The sequence below is a fragment of the Hyperolius riggenbachi genome, chromosome 1 (genome assembly GCF_040937935.1).
Source record: "Hyperolius riggenbachi isolate aHypRig1 chromosome 1, aHypRig1.pri, whole genome shotgun sequence".
Lineage (NCBI taxonomy): Eukaryota > Metazoa > Chordata > Amphibia > Anura > Hyperoliidae > Hyperolius > Hyperolius riggenbachi.
In genome coordinates, this window is record NC_090646.1 from 60,554,775 (window position 1) to 60,574,554 (window position 19,780).

The 19,780-nt window shown below is 46.9% G+C and overlaps 1 protein-coding gene across 1 annotated transcript in view; it reads left to right on the plus strand.

Moving 5' to 3' along the window:
• ATRN (attractin) overlaps positions 1–19,780 on the plus strand; it is a 263,895-nt gene that overhangs the window by 89,698 nt on the left and 154,417 nt on the right. Inside the window, exons 4-10 of the mRNA XM_068274687.1 lie at positions 112–240; positions 1,272–1,474; positions 4,302–4,470; positions 7,273–7,363; positions 9,127–9,370; positions 13,139–13,322; positions 17,975–18,129. Of these exons, the coding sequence (XP_068130788.1) occupies positions 112–240; positions 1,272–1,474; positions 4,302–4,470; positions 7,273–7,363; positions 9,127–9,370; positions 13,139–13,322; positions 17,975–18,129 (1,175 nt within the window). The remainder of the gene's footprint in view (positions 1–111; positions 241–1,271; positions 1,475–4,301; positions 4,471–7,272; positions 7,364–9,126; positions 9,371–13,138; positions 13,323–17,974; positions 18,130–19,780) is intronic.

Consider the following 19,780-nt stretch of genomic DNA (forward strand, 5'->3'; position numbering starts at 1 on the left):
GCAATACGTGAGGTATTTGGTGAGAGGCTAGCCTTGGTGTTGTGTGGCCTGTAGTTGCAGCGCTGTGGCCATGGCATGATGTCATCATCAGTTTGTGTCTTTTGCTTCCAGCGGACTCATTGTTCCAGAGAAGGAGAGTAACGAGTCTGAGCCGGAAGTGGCGGTTACCTCCGGTTACGCTCTGCTGCATTTCTTCAGCGATGCCGCCTACAACCTGACTGGGTTTAACATAAGCTACAGGTAAGATACCACAGATGGATGTGTGGAACTGTGCATCCCTAGTGCTTCTTTATCTGTGCTTCAACTCTGTCTCTGACTGACTACTCGGGAGGGAGCGGATGAAGCAGGAAATTTGGGAGCCGCCATAGGGGCCTATTGAATTATTGCTAAGAAAATTCCCGATTATTTAGCGGGTTTCCAAATTTTCCCTCTTTACCAATAATTCAGTGGGATCTTTTGATGGTTCCAGAAAATTAACGTTCTTGGCCTTTTTTTTGCGTCGGTGTGGACAGTTAAAGATGACCTAAATTCTTCCACAAGAGAGAAGGAAAACACAGAGAAACCTGCCCTTTGTGTATTTAGAGATAACAGCCTGTCTAAGGCCTCGTACATACGCCTGACTTAAGTTGGCTGCAGTAAGCCGTCGCCGACCCAGAAGTAGCTTTGGGTGGCCTGTACAAGATAACGGGAGACCGAGAAGAATGGGGAGAGCAATGGGCATCAGGAATGCTCGCTACACATGCCTGTTCCCTCTGTTTTTAGAATTCCTGAAAGCTAAGGGGTCCTTTAAAGCTAGCCATTGGGGGGCTTTTAGGGTAGCAGTGGGGTGGGAGGGTGGTTAAGGTTAGGCCCCGCAGGGTAGCAGGGTTAAAGTTAGCCATGGGGGGAAGAGGGTTTTGGTTGGCCATGGGGGGGGGGGGGGGGGGGGGGCTGGTTAAGGTTAGATATTTTTTGGGTGGTGGTAAGGTTAGGTATAGTTAGTGAGAGGCTCCAGTGTGAGAATATGCTGAGATTTAGCTGCAGTTTAGCTGTTGGGTATTATTTGTATTTCATACCGATATTTTACTATCGATTTTTCCACTTAATTCACTAAATTAACAGATATCCTACTATCTGCTTTTCTGGGTGGCCACATTTCCAGGCGCCCTATTTTGATGTACGCAGGAGGGGATTCGGGGGAGTTAAGTATTATTGTATCTCTGCAGTGTCTATCCTGTTTCATGGTAACGGTCATGGTGTTACATGCATGGTGTCTTATGCTTGTCTTGCAGCATTGATACGTGTCCCAACAACTGCTCTGGAAGAGGGACGTGTGTTCCGGGGAACAGTACCGGGGTGTACTGTGAGTGCTTCGAGCAGTGGAAGGGAGAGTCATGTGACATTCCATTCTGCCCGGACAGTTGTGGAGGTCCTGAACATGGCCAGTGCGTTCACAACAGCACCAAAGGCTGCGCCTGTCAGTCAGGCTGGCAAGGTAATAATTCACATACATCTGACTCTACAAGGCAGCCACGGCTTGCTAATAACACCAGATGAGAGGAAGCGTGCTTATTGTACATCAGATTGTTGTTGGACTTAGGGCTGTCAAAATTAAAGGGAACCTAAAGTAAAAAGCTCATGGGGTCTGCCGTATTAATTTCTTTTTGAACAGGACCAGTTGCCTGGCATCCTGCTGATATCTCTCTAGAACGACCCTCAAACAGTGAAAGTTTTTATCATCTGTATGTAGCTATTGACTTCGGGAAGGAGTTCCACATAGTCAGGGATGCATACACTCACCTAAAGGATTATTAGGAACACCATACTAATACGGCGTTTGACCCCCTTTCGCCTTCAGAACGGCCTTAATTAATTGATTCCACAAGGTGCTGAAAGCATCCTTTAGAAATGTTGGCCCATATTGATAGGATAGCATCTTGCAGTTGATGGAGATTTGTGGGATGCACATCCAGGGCACAAAGCTCCAGTTCCATCACATCCCAAAGATGCTCTATTGGGTTGAGATCTGGTGGCTGTGGGCCCATTTTAGTACAGTTAACTCATTGTCATGTTCAAGAAACCAATTTGAAATGATTCGAGCTTTGTGACATGGTGCATTATCCTGCTGGAAGTAGCCGTCAGAGGGATGGGTACATGGGGGTCATGAAGGCATGGACATGGTCAGAAACAATGCTCAGGTAGCCCATGGCATTTAAACAATGCCCAATTGGCACTAAGGGGCTTAAAGTGTGCCAAGAAAACATCTCCCACCATTACACCATCACCACCACCATTACACCACCACCACCACCAAGGCATGATGGATCCATGTTTTCATTCTGTTTACGCCAAATTCTGACTCTATCGAGACTCATCAGACCAGGCAACATTTTTCCAGTCTTCAACTGTCCAATTTTGGTGAGCTTGTGCAAATTTTGTATTGGATATGAATGGTATCCGGTGTGGTCTTTCAGTCAATGCTACTCTATCAGCTTGAATCAGTCGGCCCATTCTCCTCTGACCTCTAGCATCAACAAGGCATTTTCGCCCCCACAGGGCTGCCGCATATTCAGATGTTTTTCCCTTTTCACACCATTCTTTGTAAACCCTAGAAATGGTTGTGCGTGAAAATCCCAGTAACCGAGCAGATTGTGAAATACTCAGACCGGCCCATCTGGCACCAACAACCATGCCATGCTCAAAAGTACTTAAATCACCCTTCTTTCCCATTCTGACATTCAGTTTGGAGTTCAGGAGATTGTCTTGACCAGGACCACACCCCTAAATGCATCGAAGCAACTGCCATGTGATTGGTTAATTAGATAATTGCATTAATGACAAATTGAACAGGTGTTCCTAATAATCCTTTAGGTGAGTGTATAAGAAGGTCCATGCATCTTAAAAGAGAAACGGTGACCAAGAATTGAACTTCATCCCAATCAGTAGCTGATACCCCCTTTCCCATGAGAAATCTCTTCCTCTTCTCAAACGGATCATCAGGGGGGGGTCTCTATAGCTGATATTGTGGTGAAACCCCTCCCACAGTGTGATGTCAGGACCATGCTCCTGACAGTTTCCTGTATGTGAACCTCATTGTGTTGTGGGTGAGCGAGGTTGGGGAACAATCAGACCCCACCAACAGAGAGCTCTGTTGGTGGGGATAAAGGGGGGGAATCACTTGTGTGCTGAGTTGTGCGGCCCTGTAGCTAGGCCTTAAAGCTGCAGTGGCCCAATTTCAGAAACATGGCCTGGTCTTTAGGGGGTTTAACACTGTGGTCCTCAAGTGGTTAAAGTAAAGATGAGGCTGACACTACATTGCAACCAGGGAGTCCAATGTCCATGCAAAAAAAATTGTCTGGTGCTCCACTTGGATTTGAATAGCAAATTGCTTCTTTTTAGTTCAAAGCTGCAAACCTGTCAGAAAGTACACAGCGTTTCAGGCGCAGTGACAACTTGATAAAAGTCAATCAGACCAAAACATTGACATGTTCACAACTTTGAGTTGAGGCAGAGGTCACAATTGAGTCTGTGGTAAAACGGAAGCGTTTTCACTTTCGTTTTCAGCAAAGGAATCTGCACTGTTGGTCAATAGCAGCTGAGCGCAGCTGACTGTCGGCAATAGGGAATCGCACGCGATTTGTGACAAAAGCAGCAGCAGGGCTGTGGAGTCAGTAGAAAAATCATCCAACTGCGACTTACCAGTTTATGAAACCACCAACTATGACTCGATACCCAAAATTAGTCCGACTCCTTGACTCAGATTCCGCAGCCCTTGCAGGGATATATGGTGTGGGTACAAAAATCATCTGGCGCCACAGTTTATGAAACCACCGACTCCAGGTACCCAAAATTGCTTCATCATCTTGACTCCGACTCCACAGCCCCGAGCAGCAGTGCCAGTATTTTCACCATTGTGGGTAATCACACATTGCTCCTACAGCGCTGTGATTGTGCATAGGGAAGCATGTGTGTTTTTACATTGCAAAAACGCACACCGTTCTCGACAAGTTTGACCCCTGCCCAAAAAGTAGCCTTGTGCTGTTCAAATCCAGGTGGAGTCCCGGACTTTTTTTTTTTCTTTGCTAGAACCATTAAGACAGATGCTTGTTAGTGAAATGGATCAGCTGCTAGATGCTCTGATTGGCTGATTCTTATGCTTCTGGAGTGCCCCACTCCAGAAGCAGAAGAATCAGCCAAGCCTGCTTTGCACACTGGAATGTTCTGCTCATCACTTGTGTGTATGTAAAGTATACCTGATGCTGTGTGGACTGTAATCTGTTTCTGGCGCTATGTTGCACCCGTTGACTTCTTGTTTATTTCAGGTCCAGGCTGCTTAGTCCCCGTTCCGGCCAATCAGTCGTTTTGGACGCGAGAGGAGTTTCCCATCTCACAAATGGCCCGAGCGTCCCACAAGGCTGCACTGCTGGATGATGTCATGTGGATTGTTGGCGGCTACATGTTCAACCATTCCAATTCCCAGATGGTTATGGCGTGAGCACCACATTTATTTCTCATATCCTTATACCAGGCTTTCTCAACCAGGGTTGCCTGGTTGAGAAAGTCAGGCAGCAATGTTTAGAACATCATGAATGTTTTTTTTCGCATTATCTCTGAATAAATCTTTTCTGATGCTCTGAAGTTGTTAAAGAGAACCCGAGCTGGGGTTCTCACAACAAAATCCCCATACAGAGGCTGGCTCTGCCTATCCAGCCCAGCCTCTGTTGCTAATCAGATCCCCCCTAAATCCCCCCTGCGCTCAGCTAGACCCCATAAATCTCAGCCGTGCTGCCGACACGCAGCGTGTCGCAGCGGGCTGTGTTTAGCTTCCTAACGTCAGTCTCTGCTCTCCCCCGCCTCCTGTATCGCTCCGGTCCCCACCCACGTCCCTTCCCTCCACGCTGATTGGAGGGAAGGGACGCGGGCGGGTACTGGAGCTCTGCAGGAGGCGGGGGGAGCACCGAGACTGACGTTAAGAAGGTAAACATAGCCGCATAGCGCGGCTATGATTTATGGGGTCTGGCTGAGTTTAGGGGGATCTGATTAACAACAGAGGCTGGGCTCGATAGGCAGAGCCAGCCTCTGTATGGGGATTTTGTTGTGAGAACCCCACCTCGGGTTCTCTTTAAATACTGCAAAACAAATATTGTCCTTTTTAAATAAGTAACGTTCCAGTGCCTTTGCACTGGTAATAAAACTAAGAAAAAAACTCAGAATCCAGTCTCCTCACCTTAAGCTAGGGTATTTAAATATTTTATTATGTAATGAAGGGGGGTTCTGGAGGGGGTGTGGCAAACAAAACCGCAAAGTAAATGAACCCTCCCCACACTCACTCAAGTGAAAAAATTAGAGTATTCAGACACAGAAATAAGAGCAGAATGGAGGAAGTGTGATATAATAATTACACTGGACTGCCACTAAGTCATGTAAAGGATATGTCATGTGACGAGCGCTGTGTGTCATTAGGACTTATGAACGCGCTGGGCCTCCCGTCCTGATCCGTACATAGTGAGCTCTGCATAGTGAGGCTGCAGCCTTCAGTCACACATCCCCAGACATTTACGTAATGTGCCCTGAAAGGTTTATTTGTCCCTGCAGAATCAGGCGCAGTGGCCTCCTAATGCTGCGTTATGAACTGATATCATCAGGGAGCAGACAGAATGTGTTCCTGTAACTAATGCTGATCTCTCCTGCCTTCCACCGTGCAGCTACATAATACGTTATGTTATCGCCCTATCACTAGAGACTAGCCATACGGCTGTAACCCTCTCTTATCACTAGCCACAGAGCTGCACCACCAGACTGCATGGAGAGCATCACTGGCTTCTGTACCTCTGCCTCCCTGTTCCCACTGCATGAGGCAACTGCAGTGCATGCCAGTTACAGGGCACATGAAGTGAGAGGGATATGGAGTCTGCTATAACCATACCAGTTGCCTGGCAGCCCTGGTGATCTTTCATGCATCAGTAGTGTCTGAATCACACACCTGAAACAAGCATGCAGATAATCTAGTCAGATTTGTGTCATAAACATCTGATCTGCATGCTTGTTCAGGGTCTATGACTAAAAGTATTAGAGGCAGAGAGTCAGCAGGACAGCCAGGTAGTCTGCATTGTTTAAAAGGAAATACTATATATACTTGCGTATAAGCCTAATTTTGCAGCCAAAAAAATGTGCTGAAACGTTACCCCCTCTGCTTATATGCAAATCAGTGGAGCAGAACAGATGGTGGAGCAGGTTTTATTACTGGCAGAGGAGCGTAAGGATCGTGCACTAGTGACCCTGCTCTTACCAGCTGGCTCCCTGCTGTGTCCGTTCCCATCATCCCCCGCAACACAGTGTGCAGAGTGCGCTGCTCAAGATTACCTGTGTCCTTGGCTTGTGGAGCGGAGCGTGCAAGCAACGTGTCTGATATCTATGACGCCATCTAATGGCTTCTTGAGACACCGCTGTATGACACTGGAGCACATCTCGCTATGGGGAGAGGGGCTGACTTGTACTGGGGCACATCTGGCTACTGTGGAGTGGGCTACATCAGGGAGGGGACTTATACATGAAACTGGTTCCTGAGGGAATTGTAGGTACCTCTGCTTATACATGGGTCGGCTTATATGAGAGTATATACGGGGAACTGTCAACTTCCATATCTCTTTCACTTCAAGTGTGCTTTATGACAACAAAAAAATGTCCGTTTTGAAATCCCCAAATTACAGAGGCTCACACATGTAAAACCTCATATAAATATGGCAGCCTTCATTTCCCTTCACTATGGAGTACTGTAAAGGACAATTAAAGTGAGAGGACTATGGAGGCTGCCATATTTATTTCCTTGTAAAAAAAACAAAAACCAGTTGCCTGGCAGCCCTGCTGCTGCCTTTAGCTGCAATAGTTTCTGAATCACACCTGAAACAAGCATGTGGTTAATCCAGTTAGAAACGCCTAATCTGCATGCTTGTTCAGGGTCTATGGCTAAAGGTATTAGAAGCAGAGGATCAGCACAGGACAGCCAGGCAATCTGCATTGTTTAAAAGGGAATACCTTTGTTGGCCTCCTTTGTTGGAACCCCTTATCTGTAGTGTGGAATACATTCAAAGCATAGCTACAATTTCCACAAACAGGCAGGGTAATTGATTTCTCTGTCTTTAGAGTAGAACAAGGAAGAGCTGAGAGGTCTGAGTTTGATGATCTGTATGATCTCAGTGTATTAGTAATGTCTGATTTGGTTATCGCCGCTCTTACAGCAGAACCTATGTCTTTATGTTGTGATTTGCAGTAACAGGGCTGTGCTTTATACAGGTACGATCTGCTCTCAGAAAAGTGGCTATCTCTGAACGGCTCGGCCAACTCTATCGTTGTACGATATGGACATTCCCTGGCAGTGTACAAGGTATATAACCCCAGAGGTCACCGCTTCCTGCACCTGCTGTAAATAATTGCTAGAAATAGCTTGTCTGCAGGTTTCCTAGAAGGCTGAGGCTTATGTAACTTCTTCTGAATGGCAAACTGTCACATGCATTGCATTTTATTTTCTACAAAAAGCTTTAAGGCTCGTTCAGACTATACACGCTGCCATGCGCATTTCCTCAGCGTGTATAGTGTGCGACACGCACAGACAGCACTTCTACCGTTATCATCATATGCGCTGTGCAACAGATTTTCGGGAGTTGCAGTGCTGACCCATTCACTGTAGTAAGTGGGATCAGCAGCGCAGCGCATAATAGCACAGATGGCGTGCAATTGTATGCATGCGTTCCGATCGCACAGCCATCTCCGCTTATGTGAACGATGCCATAGATTGAGATGAACAGCGCAAACATACCATGTTGGTTTTGCTCTTAAATGATGGTAAAAGGCAGAGCTGGGACAAGTTTCTCCCGCAGAGATTCCAAAGTGCCCACTTCAGTTAGGCAAATGTACTCCCAGTATTTCCTCAGGTCAATACCCGTGTTTCCCTGAAAATAAGACACTGTCTTATGCTGGGAATAGACGGGTCGACCGGCGGCTCGATTAGCTGCCGGATCGACCCCAGCCGCGTCCCCGCGAATCGATTACCGCTCGTCCCCACCGGCGCTTCCTTATCAGCGCTCAATTCCCTGCTATTGTCCGCCGGCGGGGGTCGAGCGGCTTGATCGGGCCAGCTGAATATTATCAGCTGGCCGATACACGGTACAGAAACGTACGGTGTATCCCCAGCATTATAGTAATTTTTTGTGCTAGGGCTTTTTTTCGGGGAGGTCTTATATTTTGTGGGGGTAGCCAGATCCCCTGTAGTGTATATAATCAGATTATCCGTGTCATACCCTTCCCCCACCGTATATAGTCAGATTTCCGACTGTAAATAATGTAAATAGATTCCGCCTTGTATATTGCAGGCAGTATCAGCAATAAGGGCAGCGGAGGTCCGCATAGTCAGGTTATTTTAGGTGTAGGTCTTATATTTTGAACATACTCAAAATATAAGATAGGTCTTATTTTCAGGGGATGTCTTAAATTAGGGGAAACACAGTAGTTGTACCAAGTGAATCAACAAACTGAGCTCTGAGCGCCTCTCTCGGTTCATTGATTCACTTGGCACAACTATTGGCCTGAGGAAATGGGCAGAGACCCACAAAACCGGTTGCCAGTGCTAAATAAATCTTTATTTGTATCCATTCTAGTGTCGCCCTTGAGGTAAGCCACCTCTTTTCCATGTAATCTGGAGGACCTCTAGAACAGATTCTTGTTGTCAGTTTACACTACCTCTCTGACAACAATATTAAACAGTTTGTCCCTGGAGAACCCTCAGGGCTGATTCACACTGGGCGCTTTTGCAGCGCTTTGCTGATAGCCAGCGATCAGCAAAGCGCTGCTGCTAATGTATCCCTATGGATACATTCTCATTGCAGCGTTTGCGATCAATCGCAAACACGCTGCATGTAGTGAATTGGGGACGATCGCATTGGGATTCTCGTTCTATTGATTGGGAATCACAAGCGCAAATCCTGGTAAAACGTGATGATTTTGCCTGTCTTATTACGATCGCGATTCATCCTCCAATGTAAACTAGCCCGCTGCTCGAGGAATGGAAGGGATGCCTGCAAGCAATTTTTTTAGAAACCTTTTTTTTTTGTTTTCTACCAATAAACCACCTTTGTCTTGTCTTCCCTTTAGGACAAGTTGTATATGTACGGGGGTAAGATTGATGCCACAGGGAACGTCACCAACCAGCTGTGGGTATTCCACGTCCAGAATCAGTCGTGGGTTCAGCTCTTCCCAAACGCCAAGTATCAGTACGCCGTGGTGGGTCACTCCGCCCACATTGTGAGTCCCAATGGCAGTGCTCCGGTCATGCTTGTTTTCTTTGGTCATTGTCCACTCTATGGCTACATCAGCAGCATCCAGCAGTACAACCTTGGTGAGTGTGCCTATACCACTGCTGATGGAGGTATTTGTATTCTGCATGACTGAAGAGCAATTACATGTCTGTAATAGACGTTTGTGTGAAAGTGGAGTAAAGGTGCCCATATATCACTTCCATCAAGAGATCCATTGTTGCCTTTCTTTTTTTCTGTGCCACCACCTGTTTGTTATAATTGTCACTGTCGCCTTTGTGTTCCTCCACCACTGCTGGCACCGCTTCTTGTGTCCACTGCACGGGAGAAGCGCCAATATACAGATTACAGCCCCAGCAGAATCATTGAGGCTTCACATTGGATTGCAACAGACCAATACGACTCCTCCCTCAAGCCATGGAGGATTCTCATTGGTCTGTTGCTGTCTTTTGGTAGCCTGAAGCTTCTGATGTAGCTGGAAACTGTGTACTGGCATTTCTCCTGTGCAGCGGACCGAGTGGTGGAGGAATGCAAATGTGACAGCGGCAGGTGAGTAATATTTTTCAAAACGTGCAGCGACCAGCCTGGTGAGAATGGACGCCACCTCATTGCTTCCATTTAGGCCTGAAAGATGAATCGAATTTAAATCGAAATCGCGATCACCAAGATCACAATTTCAGAATCGTCAAAGCGGTGAATATCGCGATCACGTCATTTCCACATGAGGAAGTTTGAAGAAGCGCCTTCAGGATCCGCAGCGTTGGACATACCTTCCATCCTCTATCGCCCTCTGCCGTCTCTTGTGCTTGGCAAAACTTCGGGGTCCTGTATGTCACATGATATGCAGGAAGTATACCGTGCATTAGAGCCTACAGGAGGCAAAGTGGATAGACAGGCATCGCTGGACTCGTGCTTGAAGCAAGGACTGATGCAACTTGGGGGACAGAGGAGGCACAGAGAAAGACAGCGTGGGCACAGAGACACAAAGGAGGCAAGAGAGAGACCCAGAGGAGGCAGGAAGAGGCAAAGCAGGCACAATGAGAGACAGGGACAGAGGGGTAACAGACAGGCACAAAGGGGGGGAACAAAGCTTGATTTTAAGGAAATCGTAAATCGAATCGAAATCGTAATTTTGGACAGAAATCGCTCAATTCAATTTTTTCCTAAAATCGTTCAGGCCTACTTCCATTTATTGTCAGCATTTAGGAAAAATTTTGGACCGCACATCCTTGTATTTCTTCTTGTTGGAACAGAGCAAATGGATTCCGAGTCGTCTGAGTTGAACAGATCCTATTGCTTTGCATAGGATCCGGTTTATTTTTTTACGCACTGAACATTTTTTCTATGCTTGTGTGAACCGGACCTTATTCTGACTGGGCTTCCTTAGGTAAGCAACGCTATAGCTAAAAGTTTTACTACTTGTACATTCTAACCAGGGCTGTGGAGTTGGAGAAATTTTAGGGTACTTGGAATCGGAGTCAGAGGTTTCATAAACTGAGCTGTAGCAGGATGCGGATAATTTTTGTACCCCCCCCACAGCCCTGCAACGTCGTGGAGTCGGGAGTCGAGGAGTCAGAGCAATTTTGGATACCTGGAGTTGGGGTTGGTGGTATCAGAAACTGAGTTGTCTGAATTGGAGTCGCATGATTTTTGTGCCGACTCCACAGTCCTGTTTCAAACATCATGTTGGCAATGAAAGCGTCCATTATTTTGTTTACAGAAGAATGTTCCCCCGTCTCTCTCTGTCTCAGTGGGGCGGGGCTGGACTGGCTGCTGTACTCTTGCCACTCGTGAGAAGCTACGCTCTGCTAGACCGATTAACCTCTGCCCAACATTGCTGGTGAAGAGAGCTGGCTTGATTACATGTATTATAGACACGCAGTCAGTTCTTAGAACACTGCTTCCTGGACACGGCTTACCCAGAACACTATTTTCTACAAATTCTGATCAATCTGGAATGTGGACATAATTTATGGCTTATTGAAGTCATGCCCGTGACCCAGTGACCTGACCGGGTGGCTGATGGGCATCTTGTTGTTTTTCTTTTTGTTTGGAGCACTTGAAGAGAACCCGAGGTGGCATTTTCAAATCTTAATAGGACACAAAGGCATGTCTTGTGCACAATGACATGCCTCTGTGTCACTTTGCTGCAACTGCTATCCCCCCTCAGCTCTGCTTTCACCCCCCCCCCCCAACAAAATACCACCAGGCTAGCGACAATCTGCTACCCAGTACTTCCCGGGTCATAGCTTGGCTTCCGATTGGAGGAAGCCAGCGGGGAGCCTGTAATGAGTGACATTTGCAGGTAAATATCAGGCTAGCAACAAGCAGATTGCCACTAGCCAGTCAGTGTTTTTTTGGGGGTTGGGGGGGGGGTAGGACAGCAGAGCCCAAGGGGGGCTGGCGGCTGCAGCCAAATGACAAAGGCGTGTCATTGTGCACAGGACATGCCTCTGTGTCCTATTAGGATCAAATTAACTAAAATTGTAAATTCCACATATATTTCCATTAATTTATATCAAATAGCAATTCAAAGGCTTTTTTTCATCTTTTCAATATTGTGTGAAGAAAAAATGACATTTACAGAGAACCATTATCACTGTGGGCATTACTTTAGAGGACTGTGTCCAGCACATCCGGCATACAGAAACAATCTTCACCGGCAGTAATCCAGTGACTGAATATTAGAAAGCAGAAATATAGCATCAATATAATGTGTAAATAACTCATCCCCTTCTCCTGTGTCTCTTTCTTCTTACACAGTGTAAAGTAAACAGAGTTTACAGCCAGGAAGTACTCATTCTTATTGGGGAAGGGTGGGTGGTAGTAAACAGGAATAAAGTACAGCCTCCTCTTCACATCCTTTCTCTGTAGCTGAAAAATCCCTCGGCTGTTCTCATATGATCTGTGAAAAAGCAGTGTGTGTGTGGGCAGAAACTGTGAATAGTGACAGAGAAGTGGAACCTATCTACATGGTACAGCCCCTGCCTTCCCAAACGCTGACTTTGTTTCAAAAGCTGATAAACACAGGCTGTGATCAGAGACTTCTGAAAAGCTTTCTATTGTAGCTGGCTAAAAGCTCTATAGGTGTGTTGGGTTTACAGAAGGACAGTCTCTTTGATAGTTCCTCTTTAAATTGCAATGAATATTTTAATACTTTTGCAGACTGTTGCAGAGTATACAGTCTTGTCCCTCAGAGAGAGGCTCACAAGCTAATCCCAACCATAGTCCAATGTCCATTCTTGTCTAGGGGCTTTTTAGGGGGAAACCGATGAACGTATCTGTATGTTTTTGGGATGAGAAAGGAAAGCAGAGTTCCTGGAGGAAACCCACGCAGACACTGGGAGGATATGCAAATCGCATGCAGATAGTGCCCTGCCTGGGTTTCAAAGTGGGGACCCAGCACCGCAAGGCAAGAGTGTCACTATACCACTGTGCTGCCCCCCAGTCATCCCTTTTGTGCATGTGCGGTCCATCCACACATGTGCAGAAGAGTGCAACTGGTGAAGTTGAGCCAGTTACCAGGACTCCTACCAGGCGAGCGGAGGCATTCTGGAGGACGGCGAGGGACGTATGGGTGCTCATGGGAGTGGAGGAAGTATTGGGTAAGTATAAAATCTTTTTTAGTGTGCCCATCTCAGGTTTACTTTAAAGTTTCAAAAGCTTGAAAAGAAATGTTATACAGTTAGTGATTAAATGCATCACCTGAACAACTTTTGTTATGTCTTTGGATTCTCTCCATGATGAATACTGAACCACACGCTCTTGCTGGTGTGATTGTAGTGTATGTGGAATCCTTTTTTTTCTCTCCCGGGTAATATTGTGTAAACCTATGCTTCCTCTGCCTGCAGCTACAAACGCCTGGGACATTGTGGAGACGCAGGGAGCGCTGGTGCAAGGCGGCTACGGACACAGCAGTGTGTATGATGAGAATACCAGATCCATCTACATTCACGGGGGTTACAAAGCCTTCACTGCCAATAAGTACAGACTGGCTGATGACCTGTACAAGTATGAAGTGGATTTTCACAGGTGGTAAGTGGATTTACAGCCCTTACCCACGCCAGGCAACAGCTGATGAGTGCATAATTTCTATCAGTCTGATCCTTTGACTTTTTCTCAAATAATCAAGTAAACCGCGCTTTGTTGAAAGTAAACATTGTGCCTTGGTTTGTCTGCACTTCCCATGCCTGAGCAGATGGACCATGAGATGCGAATAATTCTGTCCTCCGAACTTCCGAAGGGAGGTTAGAAAATGGAATGTGCTGTGGTTGGGGGGGGGGGGGCGGGGAGGTGGCGGCGCAGATTTGCAGGCCTGCTCATTAATTCCCAGTCTATATGGTGGCATTCATCTTCTTCCAGAGAGACCCGCAGGTGCCACGGTTTAACCCCGTAGCATACAAATGAAGTAGAACTTTATTTGGCACCAAGGCCGAGTTTTTCCTGCTTCCCCCAACCTGTCAGGCTCGGTAGGGTATGTGGCGGCAGGGTACGGTTGGTGACAGGAGATCCCATACATACCTGCCTAGACGACTGGCTCGCTTCTTCCTCCACCGCGACGGCGACATAGTCCCGGTGTAATGTCTGGTTGCGCTGCCCGGATGCTCCCTTCCACACTGAGTAGCACGCATGCTCAGTGTGAAGTTAATTATGCTGCTGATGGTAAAATAATAAATATCTCCGCTTCCACACATCATACACTCACCAAATTTTCAGGGTAGGGAGAGGATCCCCCGAATGACCTCTATGCCAAATTGCAGCCCCCGAGCCCCGCTGGTTCAGGAGATAGATTAGAGAAACCTATCTCTGGAACCAGTGGGTCTCGGGGGCTGCAATTTGGCATAGAGGTAGTTCGGGGGGTCCCCTCCCTACCCTGACAATTTGGGGAGTGTAGGATGTGAAGAAGCAGAGATATTTAGTATTTTGCCATAAGCAGCATAATTAAATAGGAACTGTGGCCGCACAGTCTCCTACTGCGCATGCGGGGCAGCGCAAATCCAAAGGCAGCGTAATCAGACACAACACCGGAAAGGTCTCCTTGTTTCCGATCACATGGTATGACGAGTTCCAGGAGACTGTCAGCAGTACAGCGCCACCCTGTGGTGGAAGAGGGGTCGTGGAAGAGTGGTGATGGAAGAGTCTCTTCCATATCTTCCATCACTCCTCTTCCACCACCGGTGGCACGATCTCCTGGATCCTGATCACATGCCGTATCATATGATCGGAATTGACCAGGACCCCGAAGACCTGCCGAGAGAGTTTAGAATTGCTCGTGGAGGAAGAGAAGAAGCCGCCTGGAACAGGTAAATATAGCTTCTTACTCACACCCACTCGTTTGGTTGCACTAGTCGGCCTAACGAGTTATCCCGACAGAGGCTGCCACTCAAAAGCAGCTTCTAACGAGGCATCTCCCTTGATTCCCCCATAAAGTCAGTGGGCTAGTGAGAAGCCACCAAAGGTGAGTATTGCCTGCCAAATCCTTCCTTCGCACATATCACTTACGAACTTCCCTAAGGCCCGAGACTCACTGCAGAGTGCTTTTTGATCCTTCAGCACTGCATTTGCTCCCATTGACTCGCGTTTGCTCCCATTGGCTTGCATAAAACTACTGCAAAATCCCCACGATTTTTAAAAAAATTGCAATCACTGATTTTTATGCGAGTCAGTAGGGAGTGGTATTTCAAAACAAAAACGCAGCACTGACGGATGAAAAAGGGTTCTGCAGTATATCTCTGGCATGAAGGTTATATAGGGTCCTTTTTTTTTTTTTCCCGCAAAGCATTTTATTTTGTAACAAGAAACATGTCAGAGTATAACACAATAAAACAGTGTCATAAAATTGCAAGAATACAAAGTACATATAACTTCTGCCTTGGGTTGCTGTCATATACAGCGGTTTGATGGTGCATGGTAATCATACCATGCACAATTGCGTATTATCGGTTTTCAGGGGGCAGGGCGATGCAGTGGCGGGCACACGAACGGCGGAGGGTGAAACAAATGCTTGCTGGGATCCTACTCGCGTGTACTAATTGCTTCTTCCTCCTTCCTGTTCTTGCGTTCCATCTCCCTGTAACAGCGGAACGCACGCACAGGAAGAAGAAAGAAGTATGTACACGTGTGCTGGACCCCGGTATTTGTTTCACCCCGCCGCAGCGTTCCCTCCCCCCACCTGGCTTTCTATACTGGCTGCACCTATCCTGGCTACCTATACTGCGGCCACCTCTTGCTGGCTACACCTATTCCTGACTACCTATACTGTGGCCTCCTATTACTGGCTACACCTATTCTTGGCTACCTATTACTGGCTATACCTATTCTTGGCTACCTATGCTGCAGCCACCTCTTGCAGGCTACACCTGTTCCTGGCTACCTATGCTGTGGCCTCCTATTACTGGCTACACCTATTCTTGGCTACCTATTACTGGCTACACCTATTCTTGGCTACCTATGCTGCAGCCACTTCTTGCTGGCTACACCTATTCCTGGCTACCTATACGGCAGCCACCCGTAACTGGCTGCACCTATTCCTGGCTACGCATACTGGGGGCACCTATACCAAACTAGATATACTGGAGGCACCTTTAACTGGCTCTGGTTACCATACGGGGAAGATTGAGTGAGTGGAGCTCTGTTAAAGCAGCACCAGAGATTTGGGCGCAGCTGGCGCCGCCATAGGCTGTAATATGAATTACGGCTATAGTGGCACTCAGTGAGTCATTTGGGCACAGTCAAAAGACAGAGCACAAATTACTATAAAAACACTGTTATTTGGCTGCCAGCAATAGCTGGAAGCCGAAATTCATCTTTCACCACTATTCATGGCGACCTGGAGGGGGAATAGTATTTAACACCGCCAGGACTTGGGAAGGAGCAGGGAGAGCCGTTTCACAGCTTTACCCTGTGTACCTGGCAGCACAGCTTTACCCTGGGCTTCCCTGGTCCTAATAATTGTGTTATACTGTATACCGGCATTCCGTGGTATTTAGACAGTATCATACTGTGGAAATTCATAATGGTGCAACCCTACTTCCGCATACAGCAGAGACATTTTTCACAGAAATTACAATGAGATGTCGGTAGCACAAAGGCATGAAATTCAGACACCTTAACAAAGTCTGCGTTTAGCACATGATTTGCGCTCATGTTGAGGACCACCGTGCAACTCAGGTCCTTTTCAAAGGGAACCTGAAGTGAGAGGAATATTGAGGCTGCCGTGTTTATTCTGTTATAAACCATGCCAGTTCCCTGGCTGTCATTCTGAGCTTTTGGCAATAATTGTTCGAGTCACACACCCCTGCTACAAGCATGCAGCCAGTGTGATCACATCATCTGATCTGCGTGCTCATTCTTGGCCGGTGACTTATAGTATTAGAGGCGGAGCATCAGCACAGAGGTTGGGTAACTGGCATTGTTTATTCGGCCTGGGGCCACCTGGGGATAGCTGCTGCACTTGCAATTGCACAAGCACTTTATGCAGTGAACTCCGGCATGGTTTTCTTGGCGATGAAAAGGGCTGTACAATCTACTGCAGGCATTTCCCCCCCCCCCCCCCCCCCCCCCCCCCAACCTTTGAAAATGAAGTTTAAAATACCAGGTCTCACAAGGTTAATTTCTGCCAGCTTCTGGCGCATAGCCCCGCCCCTAGCACTAGAGGTTGTAGATTCTTCTCTGTATTCCAATAGAGAAACCCTGATGACGTCTTGTGCTAGGGGCGAGGTCACACACTGGAAACCGGACTTTGGGAGATCCAGAAGGGTTGTTATTATTTAAACCAGAGGATCATCCACTACGTTTTTGCCAAATCAATTTTGAAAAGCGATTCAGAAGTGATTTTGCAGCTCTCCTTTTAGCATTGCTCCAAAATGTTGCAGGACCTGCAAATAAGATTTGGCCAAATTATATTCGCCCGTTGGGTTCCCTTCCATTTACAGCTGAAATGACTCACTTGGGCTCCTAGCTTGTACAGAATGACGGTGGCCGCCTCTGTATTCCTGTCCTCTCAGGTTCCCTTTTATGATATATCGTGAATTAACAAATCAAAGTAAGTCCTTTGATGGAGAGTTTAAGTAGCGGGGAGAGAATTTGTTGCTAGCACTAAGTTTGGGTAATGTAATAAGACTGCCTTACTGGGGGTTGTACAGACTGATGATGTGCAGAACTTGGGCAGTATAATTAACAGGAGCAAGTTTCTCATTATAAGATAAGCTTCTTCCAGTTGCTGGATAGTGTATTAGTTAAGGGCTCTGCCTCTGACTCAGGAGACCAGTGTTCCAGTCTTGACTCTTGTTCAGTAGGCCAGCACCTATTTAGCGAGGAGTCCTTGGGCAAAGCTCCCTAACACTGCTACTGCCTATAAAGCACACCCTAGTGGCTGTAGCTGACGCTTTGAATCCGCCAGGAAAAAAGCACAATATAAATGTTCTGTGCCTTGTCTTGTCTTCATAGCTGATTTATTAAGACCGGTGCATGGAAACCTGGAGCAAAAATGGAGCAGCTGCCCAGAAAGTCCTCTCGGGTTTGACATGCTACCTGAAACAAGGATTCTGATTGGTTGCTCCATTTTTCTTTGCAGCGGACTTGACAGATTGGTGTCATGGTAGAGATTCAGATTATTGCACTTTCCTATCTGTGGTTACGGTACTCCTTACTAAATCACCTTCTAATCTCTTTGTGCCGCCTTGCAGGACGATCCTAAAAGACAGCCGGTACTTCCGCTACCTGCACACGGCGGTGATCATCAGCGGCACCATGCTGGTGTTCGGAGGGAACACCCACAACGACACGTCAATGAGTCACGGGGCAAAGTGCTTCTCTGCGGACTTCATGGCGTATGACATTGGTGAGTGTCAGTTGTAACATTCACGTTTCAATAAAGTAACTGAGGTATCAGTACATTCGTGTGGTGCCGACCCTTCTATTGATATCACTGCATTGCGACCCTGAGGTACAAGGGTGTCAGGGTTGTGGCGCATGCTTTATCTCTGCCTGTTTGAGTTCTCCTGGACCCACGTTTTACTATTGGTGACCAGTACAGCTGGGCATACATTACTCCTCCCCATATTATCATAGTGGCAAGAGACTTTGTGGCAGATTTATCAAGCCGGGTATAAGGAACTCTGCAGCAAGAGTGGAACAGCTGCCCGGAGCAGTCAATCAGAAGGCCGGAACTGATCCAAGTTTGATGGCACCTGGCTTAAAGTGAATCTGAGGTGAGAGGGATATGGACGCTGCTGTATTTATTTCTTTTTAAGCAATACCAGTTGCCTGGCTATCCTGCTGATCCTCTGCCGCTAATACTTTTAGACATAGACCCTGAACAAGCATGCAGCAGATCAGGGGTTTCTGACATTATTAGCTGCATTCTCTTTTCTGGTGTGATTCAGACACTCCTGCTGCCAAATAGACCAGCAGGGCTCCCAGGAAACTGGTAGTGTTTAAAATTAAATAAATATGGCAGCCTCCATATTAATCTCACCTCAGAGAGGCATGACACAGTGACTGTATACGAATTGCGCTCCCGGCCACGGGTGTACGCTGTAGGACGCGCACAGACCAGCGCCTGTGCAGTATGCCCAACCCTGGCAGCCAGAAGAGGATCCTGGGAGGCTTTTAGGTGAGCTTCAGGGGGCAGTTTCGCCAAACATTTTGAGCTCTGGTATCCTTTAAAGCAAACTGTGAAGTTAGCTTGATATGTACAACTCAAACCAACAAATGTTGATTCCAGTAATACCTGTAAAGGGGTTCTGTGGGGTATAAAAAACAAGAAGCGTCACTTACCTGGGGTTTCTACTGGCCCCCTGCAGCTATTGAGTCCTGCGTCGTCACTGAAGCCCCCCCTCCATTCGTCGTCACCGGTGACATGCTTATTATTTGTCTAACTGCGCAGGCGCAGTACAAGAAAACTTCGCTCTGCACAGTAAGCTCCTGATGACGAGGATGCGCACAGCCGCAGTACTGTTCATCTAGTTAGACGAATAATTAGCAGGTCACCGGCGGCGAGGAACGGAGGGGTCTTCAATGACGGCGCGGGACTTAATAGCTGCAGGGGGGCCAGTAGAAACACCAGGCAAGTAACACTTTTTTTTTTTTTTTTTTTTTTATGCCCCACAGAACCCCTTTAATGACTATACATGGATCATTGCCAAATTGGGTATTACCAGAATCCACATTTGTTGGGTTGATGTCTGATTTTCTGCTCCACAACGAACACCGGACAATATTTGAATTATTTCAGGCATGATAGATCCATCCCATTGTTCCTGTGCCATTCTTATGCGGGGAATTAGTTTTTTGGGCATATTTACTGTCTGATCAATTGTCCATTCACATGTATGAGAAAATCGATCAGAAAAACATTCAAAATCCGATCGTACCTGTCAGAAATGATCTATTAAGCCATCTGTCTGCCAAAAAAAACCCTTGTGTATTCCTGGCATAAGTTGAAATGATTTGACCTGCCAGTTGTTCTGTACTCCTAGGACAAGGATGCT